The sequence below is a fragment of the Oryx dammah genome, unplaced genomic scaffold, assembly GCF_014754425.2.
Source record: "Oryx dammah isolate SB20612 unplaced genomic scaffold, SCBI_Odam_1.1 HiC_scaffold_15, whole genome shotgun sequence".
Lineage (NCBI taxonomy): Eukaryota > Metazoa > Chordata > Mammalia > Artiodactyla > Bovidae > Oryx > Oryx dammah.
Genome location: NW_024070199.1, coordinates 2,137,732 through 2,154,217, shown reverse-complemented (window position 1 = coordinate 2,154,217; position 16,486 = coordinate 2,137,732). Strand labels below are relative to the sequence as shown.

Sequence of the window (16,486 nt, the reverse complement as noted above, 5' to 3'; positions counted from 1 at the left end):
CTTCAGGCTGGGCTTAGGGTGGAAATGTGGGGACAGACTAAGAAAACTTTAGTTGAACTGAATTCACCATTGGAGTGGTTTTCTTTTCTGGTGACCGAAGAGTCCAGATTCCTTGGGTGATGTATTGGTAAAACCACAGGAAGTGCCCTGGACATAGACTCTGTTGAAAAAAATGAAAGTGTTAATCACTCAGTCATGTCTAACTCTAGGAGATCCCATGGACTGTAGCCCACCAGGCTCCCCTGTCCATGGAATTCTCCAGGCAAGAATACTGGAGTGGGTTGCCATTCCTGTCTCCAAGGGATCTTTCCTACCCAGGGATCAAAGTTGGGTCTGCTGCATTGCAGAAAGATTCTTTACTGTCTGAGCTACCAGGGAGGACTGGTGAGTAGGTAATGAGGCAGAAACAGAATCTGTATTTCCCTGGAGATGCTGGGAGTAACCTCTTTTCTACCTTAAGAGAGTGTGCATGCCTTCAATTATTCTCTTATAAACACCCATCTCCTTCCACTGTGTTCATAGTGAACGTGAAAATGCCTCTGCCATTTTGGAGCATTCTCAGATGGTGAACTGAAAGTGTCTCTTAAGTCATATGGGTTCTTATTAAAGCGTCTCCTGGTTTCTATCTGTAATCCCTAAGGATCCCTTCTTTCAGCTGAGCGTGTTCCACAGAGAGGTACCCCAGTCACACTAGTCCCCTGGGGTTCACTCTCTTGGGAGGGATATTTGAACTTCTGCCTCCAAGCTGCTTCTTCGCACATAACTTAGCACATGGAGCATTCCCAAGGACAGACAGCCAGAGGAATTGCCTGTGAAATTAACTTCTTATACAAAAGGTCATTACATCAGCATGTTTTATTTTTAGTCTTTATTTTGCTTATGAAATTCCTATATTAAACCGTACTCTTTTTGCTCACCTATTCAGTGTCTCCTAGATGCTGCATCTGATGATAGCAGTAAGGCGTATTTCCTTCTCAGGTAGAACTAAGCAAATGCAGGCAAAGAATTTCACTTATGAGAGTTTCCTGGAAGGCAGAATTGGGGAAAAAATGAGAAAGCATTGTGGAGTGTGGAGAGAGTCTGAGTTCTAATATTAGGAAAGTGAGGTTTGATGTTATTATCTACAAAAAATTATAATAACATGTGCCTTGCCAACCATGGATATTTTTATAAGCTACAGAAATACTTGATAATATTTGAAGATGCTAAACTTCCCCGGGGGATTTTTCAGCTTACAATCAGTGACTGTGGCTAGTTTAAAACCAGGAGGGAGGTAACCAAATAGAGAAGGTGGGTGAGTTTTATGTTTTTCCATCAGTGATAAATACTGACTAGTTCCGTAGAATTAAAGTAATATGTGCTTCTGGGAAGCGTTAATAATATCATTCTTGCTTATGTTGATAGAGAATTTAGGAAGACTGATGGTGTGATGGGAAAAAGCATGGATTTTGGAGCAGGAAAGACCAGGGTTTGAGAAGTTGCTCTGCTGCTAGAAACTGGATGGGCCAGTGTTCCAGCCAGATGGGTTAACAATCTTCTAGCTTTCAGTTTTCTAACATGTAGTTGGGTGCTGTAGTACTTTAGGTTGTTGCGAGGATTAAATGTAACAAAGCAGCTAAGTCACAGAATTCCTACAGAAGGGTTCATTTTCTTTCTCCTCTTCTCTTCCATTCTGTTTCCCATGGAAGAGACAGAGAAAGGAAATGTGCGGGTCTGGTGAGTATGTCTTGGTGGAAGAACGCATACATTTGGTTGTTCTAAAAATCTGAGCCAAAGCATATAAATAGAAAGCTCTTTCCTGTTAAATAGCATTCCCCTTCTCTGTTTTTAAAGCACTTGACAGATTTTACAGTTAAAATAGGAAAATATTTTTAATCTTTTCTTCTACACAGTCATAAAGCTGTGGTGACTGTGGAAATGTAATAGTAGCTGATAAAAATAATTGGAAGTAATTCCTTCGATTACTCACAAGAAGATAAATCTCTTGTCATTCTTTAAATTTTCCTTGCACAAAATCTTCCTTACCTCTCTTGTTCTGAGAGGCACAGTCCACTCGTGAATATCGCTTAGATCAGGTAACTCCTTAGGGATGGTCCTCCTTGCTTGGTTTGTTACATGATATTTTGTTAATCTTCATCATTTTGGATTATGCCTAACTCTTGATCAGTTTAAAATTCAACATGACAGAGATGGTAATACTTGGAATACATTTCTTTAAAGATCCTAATTATAAAAAGTAATTACACAACCATTGATGTACAATGTTGATTTAAGAAATATTAGAAGATGCAAGATGCTCCCCAAACTCACAACATAGTTAATTCATTTTAAAGATAAAAATGTTTAAGTCATAATAGAATATCACATATACTGTTTTATAGTCTTTTTTCCATATAGTATTATATTTTTACTACACCTGAAGATACATACCTTTTTAGTCCTTATTTTTAATGGCTGCATAGTATTTTGTTTTCTAAAATGTGCCACAAAGTATTTGCTTTTCAATTGATAAGCATTAATATTTTTTCAATTTTTGTCTTTTAAACTGTCCTGTAAATGTACACTTGTCTAATTATTTCCCTAGGATAATTGCCTAGAATTTAATATTATGTCAGCGGTAATGAACTTCTTAAGCCTTGCAGTATGTATTTCTAAACTGACCTTCAGAATGCAAGAAAGCTTACACCAGTGAGCAGTCAATCCTATCAGCGCTGTAGAAGTGTCGCTCAAAAAAATCGGGCATGATAAGTGTAAATCCTAGTGATTTTTAATTCTTTGTCTTCTAATAGTGGGGAGTGTTCTACTTTTTTTTCTTGTATTGATGTTTTAATAAAAAGATTTTATAATAAAGGTTTCAAAACACACTGTTTCATGATAGTTACTTCTGTTCCTTCTCTCATGTTCCTCTAGGTTAATTTATCTCTTCTCTCTCTCTGTTTTTCCCCTCCAGGATGGAAGTATGATGTGATGGATATAACTATGGGATACTGTGTGGGCACACGGCCTCCCTCTTGCCTCATTCTCCTGCTTCTCAAGCTTTTGGCTACACTCTCTCAGGGGCTGCCTGGAACCGGAGCCCTGGGTTTCCACTTCACACATTCCATTTATAATGCTACCGTGTACGAGAACTCGGCAGCAAGGACTTACGTCAACAGCCAGAGTCGCATGGGCGTCACCTTGATCGATCTGTCCTGGGACATCAAGTACAGAATAGTGTCTGGAGACGAGGAAGGCTTTTTCAAAGCCGAGGAAGTCATCATTGCAGATTTCTGTTTTCTCAGAATAAGAACTAAAGGTGGCAATTCCGCCATATTGAACAGGGAAATTCAGGACAATTATTTATTGATAGTCAAAGGCTCTGTTCGAGGTGAGGATTTGGAAGCATGGACCAAAGTGAGCATACAGGTTTTAGATATGAATGACCTGAGACCCTTATTTTCACCCACAACCTACTCAGTTACAATCGCAGAAAACACACCACTAAGGACTAGTGTCGCCCAGGTGACGGCGACAGATGCAGACATCGGTTCCAATGGCGAATTCTACTACTACTTCAAGAACAAAGTTGAGCTCTTTTCAGTCCACCCCACGAGCGGGGTCATCTCCTTAAGTGGACGATTAAATTATGATGAAAAGAGCAGATACGATCTGGAGATCTTGGCCGTGGACCGGGGGATGAAGCTGTATGGGAATAATGGAGTGAGCAGCACTGCCAAGCTTTATGTTCACGTTGAACGGGTAAACGAGCATGCCCCAGCTCTCCACGTGGTCGCTCACGTTCCTTTCTCGTTGGACACAGAGCCTGTATACGCGGTGGTGACAGCTGAAGACCTCGATGAAGGGGCCAATGGAGAGATTGAGTCTGTTTCCATCGTGGCTGGGGACCCTTTAGACCAGTTCTTCCTGGCCAAGGAAGGAAAGTGGGTGAATGAGTACAGGATTAAGGAGAAGAAGCCAGTTGACTGGGAAAGCTTTCCCTATGGCTACAACCTCAGTCTTCAAGCCAAAGACAAGGGGTCGCCTCAGAGATTTTCAGCAGTCAAAATAGTCCATATTGCCAACCCCCAAAGAGACACTGTTCCAATTAGGTTTGAGAAAGAAGTGTACGAAGTGAGCGTTAGTGAATTCTCCCCTCCTGGTGTCGTGGTTGCTATAGTGAAATTAAGTCCCGAACCACTAGATGTGGAGTACAGATTATCCCCTGGAGAGGATGCCCAGTACTTCACAATCAATCCCCAGTCAGGTCTGATCGTCACTGCACAGCCACTGAATACCATTAAGAAGGAGGTTTATAGACTGGGGGTGACAAATAAAGAAGGAGATTTAAAAACACAAGTCACCATCAGCATAGAAGATGCCAATGACCACACCCCAGAATTTCAGCAGCCGCTGTATGAGGCATTTGTGAATGAGAGTGTTCCCGTGGGAACAAGCGTTCTGACAGTTTCAGCTTCTGATAAGGATAAAGGAGAAAATGGGTACATCACCTACAGTATTGCCAGCTTGAACGTGTTGCCGTTTGCCATTAACCAGTTTACAGGCGTCATCAGCACCACTGAAGACTTGGACTTTGAATCCTCTCCAGAAACGTACAGGTTCATCGTCAGAGCCTCTGACTGGGGCTCGCCATACCGCCACGAGAGCGAGGTCAATGTGACTATTCGAGTCGGAAACGTCAATGACAACAGCCCCCTCTTTGAAAAAGTGGCTTGCCAGGGAGTGATCTCCTATGACTTTCCAGTTGGGGGTCATATCACAGCTGTCTCAGCGATCGATATTGACGAGCTGGAGCTTGTGAAGTACAAAATCATCTCTGGAAACGAACTTGGTTTCTTTTATTTAAACCCAGACTCTGGTGTTTTGCAGCTTAAAAAGTCACTGATGAATTCTGGCATTACAAATGGAAATTTTGCCCTCAGGATTACAGCCACTGATGGAGAGAATCTTGCAGACCCCATGTCTGTTAACATTTCAGTCCTACATGGGAAGGTGTCTTCAAAGAGCTTCAGTTGCCGAGAAACTCGTGTGGCTCAGAAGCTGGCAGAGAAGCTCCTCATTAAAGCTAAAGCAAATGGGAAACTGAATCTAGAAGATGGATTTCTTGACTTTTATTCAGTTAACCGGCAGGGACCACGTTTTGACAAGTCATTTCCTTCTGATGTGGCTGTGAAGGAGAATCTGCCAGTTGGTGCCAACATCCTGAAGATTAAAGCCTATGATGCCGACTCTGGCTTCAATGGGAAGGTGCTATTTACAATATCTGATGGGAATATGGATAGCTGTTTTAATATCGATATGGAGACTGGGCAACTTCAAGTCCTTATGCCCATGGATCGAGAGCACAGAGACCTCTATCTCCTTAACATCACCATCTATGACTTAGGGAATCCACAAAAGTCCTCATGGAGGTTGCTTACCATCAACGTGGAGGATACCAATGACAATAGCCCGATTTTTCTTCAAGACAGTTATTCAGTTAACATTCTTGAGAGTTCAAGTATTGGCACTGAGATTATTCAAGTGGAAGCCAGAGACAAAGATTTGGGTTCTAATGGTGAAGTGACTTACTCAGTCTTGACAGATACACAGCAATTTGCCATCAATAGCTCCACTGGAATCGTGTATATAGCGGACCAATTGGACCGGGAATCCAAAGCGAACTATTCTTTAAAAATAGAAGCCAGAGACAAGGCAGAAAGTGGCCAGCAGCTCTTTTCTGTTGTCACCCTGAAGGTTTTCTTGGATGATGTCAATGACTGCTCCCCGGCTTTCATTCCCAGTAGCTACAGTGTGAAGGTCCTTGAAGACCTCCCCGTTGGCACTGTCATTGCTTGGCTGGAGACCCATGACCCAGATCTGGGACTGGGGGGTCAAGTGCGCTATTCTTTGGTCAATGATTACAATGGGAGATTTGAAATAGATAAAGCAAGTGGTGCCATCCGCCTGAGCAGGGAGCTTGACTATGAAAAACAGCAGTTCTATAACCTCACAGTTCGGGCCAAGGACAAAGGGCGGCCTGTCTCGCTGTCATCTGTGTCCTTTGTGGAGGTGGAAGTGGTGGATGTCAACGAAAACCTCCATACTCCCTATTTCCCAGACTTTGCTGTTGTTGGCTCTGTAAAAGAGAACTCACGGATTGGAACCAGCGTGCTGCAGGTGACTGCCCACGATGAGGACTCGGGGAGGGATGGGGAGATCCAGTACTCCATCAGGGATGGCAGTGGTATTGGAAGGTTCAATATTGATGACGAGAGTGGTAAGTTTCAAGTTTTGTGCCAGAAGTGTTGTTTCACGTCTCTTCAGTTGTCACCACTGGGAAAGTGAAGGGCTATTCTTGAACTCAAGTGGAATGACAGATGAGGTTGCACTGGTGCAGAGGTGACCAAGTCAAAGCTTTTCCTTAGAGTGCACTGACTTGTAAGAAGACCTCTTTATACATGAGAGCCAGTGGTTTTCAGGGGGAGTCCCTGGTTTCTTCCTGTCTAGCCACGCTGTCACTAGGCTATCTTCTGATAAGCATAGGTAATTCTCACCTCTGCTGAGTGTACTCAGGACCTTCACTAAATTAAGGGTCCTGATAAAGTAAATTACATTTGCATTGGCTTTACATTAGGAGTGTGAAATGAGTTTTCAAGTGGCTCTTGTTTCCCTCTACAGAGGCTTTGCTGAAGCTATCTGGCATTAGTTGCTTGGTCCCTGGGGTCTCATAGGCACCTCTGGCCCTTGACTGACAGGCGTTTGCACTGAATCGACCCCACTGATACGTGAAGGCATCCTTCTACAAATACTTTCATGATAGACTAGAGGAGACATGCTGTGGATTTTATTTATTTTAAAAAGTGGTTTTAAGATTTTACCTGTAAGAATTTACATTTTATAGAAACATTTTAAGATGTGGGACAAATTGTCCTGATATTTTTGTTGTCCCCTACCTATTGATTTACACATCATCATAGCTACAGATGTGTATTTTATTTCTATTCTTATTGTCATTATTTGCCTTTAAACATACAGGTGTTTGGCTGTGTGTGTGTGTGTGTGTGCGTGTGCATGCCTTGATCAGCAGAGTAACTTTTTCTTTTTTTAGTATTTATTTTTATTTATTTACATGGCTGTGCCAGGCCTCAGTTGCAGCACGTGGGATCTTGCTCTGCGGCCTGTGGGATCTTGCTCTGCGGCCTGTGGGATCTAGTTCCCTGACCAGCCTGGGCCTCCAGCATTGGGAGGACACAGTCTTAGCTGCTGGACCACTGGGGAAGTCCCCAAAGTATCTTCTTCTAGTCTTCTCTAGGTTGTAGGCATCTCAAGACAGGGGCTCCATCTTCTCTATTCCCATGTGAATGGTACTGTAGGCGCTTTTCATTTGCGGGGACACATTTGGATCCAGGAAAGTATTTTCTACAACACTCACAGGGTGTTTTGTTCCCAGTAAGGAAGACGGTGATGATGCTGATGATAATCATGAAAACAGGTAGTGGGAAGGGGTTGTCATAAGGATCCTAGTTTACAGTAGTTATACCAGAAAAAGGGCTCGAGAAGCTGTTTCAGTATTGGATAGAAGTAGCAAAACTCTCTGTACCATCACAGATTTAAACGTTAAATTGTAAATTTTTAACATGTGATTTCTGATTATAGCCAGCATAAACTGTAAAACTGATTCCATAGCCACAAAGAAGGAAAAGGTAAATGTCAGGAAAACTGGGTTCTGATTTAATCATATACTCCATCTTTTATATGTAACTTGTCATTCAGTTAGAATGTATTTTTACCTTTGAAATACAAAATGAGAAAGGAAAAGTAGCAATCTTTGCTGAGTGTCTATTCTGTGCTACTAGTTTCCTATTAACAGTAATGGCTTGATTGAGTACTTGCAATGGGCAACATACTGTATGAAGGGTTTTATAGTCAAGTCTTATTTAATTCTTCTAATAGTCCCATTAATCTTAATACTCAATTCATGAACCAATATTCAGAGAAGATACATAACTTGGAGCCTAGTTTCAAGTTTAGCTCTGAGTAACTGTGGTGTACACTGCAATCTCCAGTCTAAAGACAAGCACGGGCTTCCTTGCTTGTTTCTAGAGACACTTGAGTTTGGTGTTGATCTAACATTTGTAAGAATACAGTGTTAAATGTGTGTCAAAATCCTGAGCTCAGAGACGGCTGGCACCAGCCGTTAATCACCGTCCTTTCCCCTTGCAGTCCCATTGTTTGTGTGCTTCTCCAGTGTGAGAAGCTTCCCTTTGGGACTCAGGTGGATATAGGTAGATAGGTCAACAGTAAGGTATCAGGCTGAATCAGTAACCACTTCAGCCTAATGGCTACATCAAGCCACAGTGGGTTGTTTTATTAGGAAGTTTCACCTTGGTATAGCTTGATGCAGGCAAGAGCAGGAGCAGTTTGGTGAGAGTGGCCTAGATTTTCCCAGTTTGTACTATTCTGTTTTCATCTTGGGTATTACTGCAGAAAATGTGTGTATAGTTATTTGATGCTATAGCTGGTTTTATAATTCTTTATATAAATTATTTTTATTGAAGCATAGTTGATTTGCAATTATATATATGTATGCTGCTGCTGCTGCTGCTAAGTCGCTTCAGTTATGTCTGACTCTGTGCGACCCCATAGACGGCAGCCCACCAGGCTCCCCCATCCCTGGGATTTTCCAGGCAAGAATCCTGGAGTGGGTTGCCATTTCCTTCTCCAATGCATGAAAGTGAAAGTGAAAGTGAAGTTGCTCAGTCATGTCTGACTCTTCACGACCCCATGGACTGCAACCTACCAGGCTCCTCCGTCCATGGGATTTTCCAGGCAAGAGAACTGGAGTGGGGTGCCATCACCTTCTCTGATATATATGTATATACATACATACATACATATATATATATATATATATATATATATATATATATATTCTATCCCTATTCACATTCTTTTCCATGATAGGTTATTACAAGATATCAAGTATAGTACCCTGTGTATACAGTGGGTCCTTCCTTATCTGTTGTGTATATAGCCCATGGGCTTGCGAAGACTCAGACGTAGCCGAGTGGCTGGGCACAGCACAGCATATGTAGAGTAGTGCGCATCTGTTAATCCTAAATTCCCAATTTATCCTCTACCTGCCTTTCTCTTTGGTAACCATACATTTGTTTTCTATATCTGGTTCTGTTTTATATATGAGTTGATCTGTATTATCTGTTTAGATTCCACGTGTAAGTGATATCATACGGCATTTGTCTTTGTTAGTTCACTTAGTGTGACAGTCTCTAGGTCCAGCCGTGTTGCTGCAGATGGCATCATTTCATGCTTTTCATGACTGAGTAACACTCCACTCACCTTTCTTTATCCACTCACCTCTCCTCCTTACCTGTTCATCTGTCTGCGGGTGTTCAGGTGGCCTCCCTGCTTTGGCTGTTGTAATCAGTGCTGCTGTGAGCATTGGGGTGCGTGTACCTTTTTCAGTTAGTGTTTTTGCCTTCAGGAGTTTGGTGTCTTTTGCCTCTGTTGAAAAGTCAGCTCACTGTTTTGCATTTGTTCCCTTATATTCTGGATTGCATAAAATAAATTTTGCCATAAGTGATAATAATGTCACTTTCATTTTGACATTGCTTTGTGACTTAATCTCTTTTCTTAGGTCATTAACTCCTCTGGGATAAAGAGTAGCTGAGTGCATTATGTAAAGTCATGTACCTGTTTTGAGGATATATCTAGAACCATTTCCTCTCAGTCTTAACTCAGTACTCCGTTCTTTGCATTCATTACCCATGTTTCTGATTTAACTTCCTAGAGAATTACTTAGTTTTAAAACTATAGTGACTATTTCTTTTTCTCCTTTATATTTCATATGGTTTCCCTGTTTAAGGAAGTAAAACTATGTTTTTCTCTGGTTATCAGTAAAGAGGCTTGGAGTTGATGTTGAAATGTTTTAATGAAGATTAGAGTTCCCATATGGTAATATTCTTAGCCATCTTTCTTCCATCTCACTTCTTGTAGATTTTAACATCCCACCCTAAGAAGCTGACGAGGAATGATTGCCTCGACTTGTGCCAGGGGATGCTAAGGTTGGGGATAAGTTTGGCAAATGTACGAGCAACAAGAGATGCCATCCCTTTGTACTGTTTGGCTTATGCTCCTATTGAATGATCCATCAGCTCTGCCTGCAACCGCTAAAAATCATGGCTTGAGCCGCTGGCAGAATGAATGAATGGCTGTTTAGCCCTACTACTGTTACTGGGTCTGAAGTCTGGACTTTGCTCTTCGTTTGACCCCCAGGCATAAAACGGCTTAAACTTGTTTGGAATTTGGTCTTTGAAGAACCTTGAAGACTCTTGCCAAAGCTTGGGTCATAGCTTGCATTGATTCATGGGCCTTGAGCTTATGCATGCAGGTGAATCAGCTGGAAAGTTTGTTGCAATGCAGATCCCCAGGCCTGACCCCCAAGGATTCTGACTCCATTGCTCTGGGATGGGAGCCTAAGAATCTTCACGTGAGCTCTTCAAGCTGTTCTTCTGCATGTGGTTTTGAAACACGCCCTAAATTTACCTGGGCTCTTTAGAGTATGTTTACAGATTCTTTCCTATAAATTCCTTTTTGTTATTCTTTGGAAAGGCGGGGAATCGAACTCATGTTTTGGATGAATTTCTTTTTTAAGCAAGCTTTCCAACCCCAATAAATCTTCTATTACTCATTAGTAGTGATAGTTTTCCGAATGCTTTCCTGATGAATCAAAAATCTATTTATATGCTTTAGTAACTGTAGCACTCCTGTTTTGTGAATCAGCTTATGCTGGGATTAGTTGATCCACTTAGTAGTTTTAGGGGCTTCCCTGGTGACTCAAATTGTAAAGACTTTGCCTACAATGCAGGAGACCTGGGTTCAGTCCCTGGGTTGGGAAGATCCCCTGGAGAGAGAATGACATCCCACTCCAGTATTCTTGCCTGGAGAATGCCATGGACAGAAGAGTCCATGGGGTTGCAAAGAGCTGGACACGACTGAGCGACTATCACTTATACTTTAGTAGTGTTATGTTCTTTACTATTTTGGAACTCAGTGAGCAAAACCATACCTTGGGAGTTTTTTACCATGTACAGGCACTTATAAATGTTTAATAACATTCACAGTAAATAGATTAGCTGAGGGGCCTTCAACTACAGTGGATTCGATCACAGTTTAAATGACCAGTGACCAGTCTGGAAGATGGAACATGCAATTTAATAATTTTTTTTTCCTTCACAAAGAACACATTCTTATTCTTTGACACGATAAAATTTCATATTCTTGGCTACTCAGAAGTTTTAGAAGGTTTAGATAGCGTACATTGTACATTTTTAACTGTAATTTTCTGTTAGATACTTTTGTAAGCTGCAATGACTTCACTGTTTTATTTAGCTGCTATTAAAGAAATATTTAATCCAAATAGTTTTTAGTTCAGAATATTAATCATGGGTAATTTGGAAGATATTTTACCATTCATTATTACTAATTATATTATTGATCCATTTATCAAGTACCTGTTTTTTGCTAGGCACTGTGCTGGGTGCTTTGTAGGTACTTTCTAATTGTCACATTCCAGCAAGGTGGGGTTCAGTGAGATTTGCCTAACCAGGGTCAAGCATTTGGGAGCTGTCTGAGCTGGAATTGACAGTCTAGTGACGTGGACTCCAAATCTCATGTTAGTCCCCCTCTTTTCTACTCCAGTCTGCCACTATAACCTTGCTAAGTGTATGTATTAGTCAGGTTTTCTGTATTATTGCTGTGTAACAAACAATCAAAAAATTTCAGTGGCTTATAAAAGCAGATTTTTTTTTCTTGCTCTTGGGTTTGGCAAAATAGTTGAGGTTGTTGCAGGGTGTAGTGTGAGTTACAATCTGTTCTTCATGTTTTTCCTACTCCAGGACCCAGGCTGAAGAGAGTACTCACTGTCTGGGCTGTAGTGTTCTCGACGTCAGGTCAGGAGTGCCAGAGGCTGATGGAAGCTTGCAGTGCCTCTTGAAGTCTTAACTCAAGACTGGCCTGCATTCCATTGACCAAAGACCATCTTGGGATCGAGTTGAATATCGATGTGGGGCAGAGAAGACTACTTCTCTTACAGAGAAAGGGAGGAAGAGGCATGGATAATTACTGAATGATAACGCAGCCTGACATAGCATATGACAGCAGTCACTGCTGTCTTTACGCTGTGTTGTTTGGGCACTACCTTTGTGGGAGGCACTGGGTCAGTTCACAGTGACACAGAGGGCCACAGGTATCAGACTGGGCCTTCTCCAGTGTGATCAGGATCTTTCAAGCTCTCCAGTGTTGGGATGCTATACTTGATCTTTTATAGGGAGAAGAATTCATTTCAACTGGTGGCCAGGGAAAGAATAAAGATATGCAACTAGGTAGCATTTATTTAGTTAGTTCAAATGAAGAACTGTTTGCTAGCTGCCAGTGCTGAGTCTAATACTCTTTATCTGCAGACTCTAATCAAGTGTCAAGAGTGGGTGAATCAAAACCAGGAAGAGAAACATTTGTATTGTTAGAAATTTGAGGAGCCTTTTATCATTGCGGAAGCCAGATATTGAAAGAGCTGGGTAATTTCCATAGGATCATGTTTCTTGCATAATGTCATAAAGTATAAGCTTCCATTTTCTGATACTCAGAGGCATTAGAAATCATATTTTTTCTTATAGACGGCTGCCAACTGTTCCAGCTTCTTTTCCGAAAACTTGCTGTTTCAACTCCTTTTTGACAATTTGAGGAGTAAGACAGATATTACTCAGCAACTTTGGTGTAGTTCATGATAATTCCAGACTAAATGGTGACCCCCATCCTCATTCTTTTTTCCAGGTGATATTTGTATCCCCCACCCATCTAGGTCGAAAGAGATTCATTGAATTTGGCTCAAAATTTGCCCCTGGGACCAGAGCAAGTTAAGGAGAGGAATGAAGTTAGGGTCAAGTGATAGCAGAAGCTTTTCTTAGCTCTGGATTTTTACCCTCAGCTCTATACTTTTTGATCATAATTATCTGAGAGAAATATAATGTTCCCGGAGGAGCTCTGAACACTCTACGACATTCAGATGAATGTAGTAGTTGTCATGTAAATCAGGCAGGAGAGAGGGTTGGAAGCTTCTGGAAAATAATGAACAGCATGCTTTCATTACCCTTTTCAGCAGGTGCCTTCTTCTTGACCTTTTCTTAGCAGTAGGCTGAAGGCAATTCAGGCTTTAATAGAGGACCCTTGGTTCAAATCTGTGATTATTTCTGCCTTGTGTATCAACTCTATGCTGCCATTGTCCCCATGTAACTAGTAAATGATAAATATAATGACCAGCATAAAGAGGAAACCCACACTAGGGGGCAAGCCAACAATCTGGAAGCTTGTGTGGTCCTTCCTCTGAACCCATTCTTCTTTTTATGTTTTAATAATAGAGGCTTCCCACGGTTTACCCGGCCCTTCCTGTCAGCAGCATCATGATTTCCTCAGTGCCAGGTGATGCTGAATGATATTTACTTCTTCAATTAGCAAAGAATGAAATTTCAGAGGCCTGGTAAGCAGAGGTTACAAAAGCGATCATGATTGCTTCATGTATTACTGGCTCTCTGGAAGAGGTATTGGGATAAATTTATTGTTTGTGACTTCAGGTAGCTTGTATCTCATTTCAGTCTTCTAAAAAATTTCTTTTGCAGGTGTTTTATATGCACGTTGAAGGATACTTTCATTTATTATTACATTTGGAAGAATTATAGAGTTTGATAAATATTTATGTGATGCCTCTATATTCACAGTGTTTCACTGAAAAGAAAATGAAATGAAAATGAAAATGGGCTGCAGTCTGTAGTTTTAGCTTGCCAGTTTTTATGAAAGCTTGTCTTATCGACAGACAGAATCTATGAAGAGTTGTGTGTAGGATTCAATTCAATTTATATTAAATTCTGGGCACTGATACACGAATTATTGAATATACTAGGACTCTCCAAATTTTTCCTTTGGACGTTTGATGATTTAATGGCTCCTCTAGGACAACTCTGCGTGATTAAATTCACCGATTTTGATTTGCATAATATAGGTAACATTCGAGTTGCTTTTAAAAAGCAGTATGCTGGTGAGAATAATGCCAAATAAAATAATATATTGAATAAGAAATATTTTGAGTCTAAAAGTTTGAAAAAATTTGAATAAAAATTGAAGGAATTAAGATAAAAATTTGTGGTGCATACAGGTCAGCACACACACACACATACATATATATACACACACACATGGATGATATGGTAAAAACATAAAGCCTTTGTGATTTAACTGCACGATCTATGAAACAGTGCTGAAACCATTTTCAATTCTTTTTCTACACTTTCTTCCTTAAAAGTCTACCGCTTCACTTTCGTTGCTTGTCTGCTCCCTTTTTTCTTCGTTTTCCTCCTCTTCCTTCTTTCCTTGCCACATTTATATAGTACACGGATTCTCTGCAGGCTTTGGGGCTGAAGAAGATGCATAGATGTTTAAGTTGAGGATGAGTAGTAGAGACAGAGAAGCATGTAATTGCAAACTGTGGGATACATAGGTGACATAACCTAAGTGAGAGCCTTGTGCTGGCCATTTATCATGTTCATTGTGGCCTTGGCATCACCCTTTGGCATTATGCGATGATTTTTACAAATTCGAATTGGAGAAAGGACAGTCTGAGAGATAACCAGAGCATTAAAGTCAGTTGATGATGATATATCAGCAAGGCTTAATTGTCAAGGAATGCATAACCCCAGAAATAGATTGAGGTTTTATGAGGCTTGAAACTCATACAATTTGGGTGGCTTCTTTGAGAAAAAAGTATAAACAGTATGACTACAAAGTTTTTATATTTGCTTAGAATGAGGAAAGAAATAACTGTAATTCATGAGTTTGAAAGTCAATAAACACATGTATCACAAATCTCAGAAAAAATATATTTTGTTTATTTTTTATATTTATTTTAAATATAAATGCGATTTATAATTATATAATATTTTGTTTGTAATTTATAAAGTGTCTACCACACATTTCTAATACATTTTTTCCTGTATACTTTTTGGTTGCCTTTTTTCTTTGATTGCCTCTTATAAGATAATAATCTTATAATTGTTTCTATAAAAAGTTCAGAAAGATTATTTTTCCTCCAGTGTGGTTGATTAAAATTTTTTTTATTCAGAGTTTAGAAATGTTTTTCTAGAGACACAGCTTGTTATTGATAGTGCTATATGTATTTTCTCCGTTGCTGTCAAAGTTGAAAAAAATCTCTGTCAAGTTTATTTCTCATATGAACTGTTATAGATCTCCTTGCTGTTAATAATAACTGACTGCTATAGGTCTGTGCTCTGTAAACACAGAAAAAAAATTCTAGTAATTTCCATTTCTGAGAATCTAATCAACCAAAAGAAATAACTTATGGTGCAGTTAAAATATGTATGCTTCTTTTCAGGAAAAAACTTTCAGAACCAAATCTCCCAATTACAAGCTTGCATGTCTAATGATTGGGGAATTTTCCACAGGCTAGCTCTTGGCTCTGTACATCTGGTCCCTAATTTCTCCTCCCCAGGGGCCGTAATTCTAATACTGGCCACCCCAGGTTATGGTTGTGTGGTGATTCAAGCTCTGTCCTGTCACATCCATGCTACAGTGCTGGCTACTTCAGTGCAATGGGTAGGAGAAGGCTTTTGATAAGCCGTTCCTACCCTGGGCAGCTGGTAACAATTTGTCTATATGTGGCATTGATGGTGAGCCGTTAAATGCAAGCCTAATGTATCTTCAACTCATTCTCACTTAGATCCCTAGTGTGCCTATGTGTGTGCAAAGTTGCTTCAGTCTTTTCCAACTCTGAGACCCCATCGACTATATCCCACCAGGCTCCTCTGTCCATGAAATTTCCCAACAACGATACTGGAGTGACTTGCCATTTCCTACTTCAAGGGAACTTCCCTACTCAGGGACCCAAACCCGAATCTCTTATGTCTCCTGCGTTGGCAGGCGGATTCTTTACCACTAGCACTAAATGCATAATCTTGTGAACCATTACTTGGATCCTCCCTGGGGCTTGGAAGCTTTGATGGCTTCATATTAAATGTGCATCTGTGATGAGTACTGGTAAATGAACATTTTTTTCTGACATTTTTAAGGTCATTGGTGGGAAGGACTGGAGGGTTATTGGAGCTGGGCCAGGCCACAAAGTCTAGTGTTGATTTGTAGTTTGCTGACACCTAGACCAGATTTAAGGTTCTTGTCACTCTAGTGTGTTATTGAACCAACAAACATAACATTGCAAAGGACATAAGATCAAGGTTGCAAGTGAGTGGATCCAGGTTCCCTGGTATCTCCAAGTATCTAAAGAAGGTGCCCTGAAGTCATGTAGCCAAAGCAGCACTCGAAGGATAAGTCTGAGAATTCAAGAAAGATGGTCTTGCGTGCACTGCTTTTTCTGAGTGGTTGGCTGCTGAGGGAATTGCCATTATTCCTTGGGCCCAACTCTTTTTTT

At 40.7% G+C, this 16,486-nt stretch overlaps 1 protein-coding gene across 1 annotated transcript in view; it reads left to right on the top strand.

The window, feature by feature from the left end:
- Positions 1-2,453: 2,453 nt before the first annotated feature.
- The window catches only part of LOC120874837 (protocadherin Fat 3-like), a 209,288-nt gene continuing 195,255 nt past the window's right edge, over positions 2,454-16,486 (top strand). The window contains exon 1 of the mRNA XM_040256534.1: positions 2,454-6,256. Within this exon, the coding sequence (XP_040112468.1) occupies positions 2,968-6,256 (3,289 nt within the window). The 5' untranslated portion in view covers positions 2,454-2,967. The remainder of the gene's footprint in view (positions 6,257-16,486) is intronic.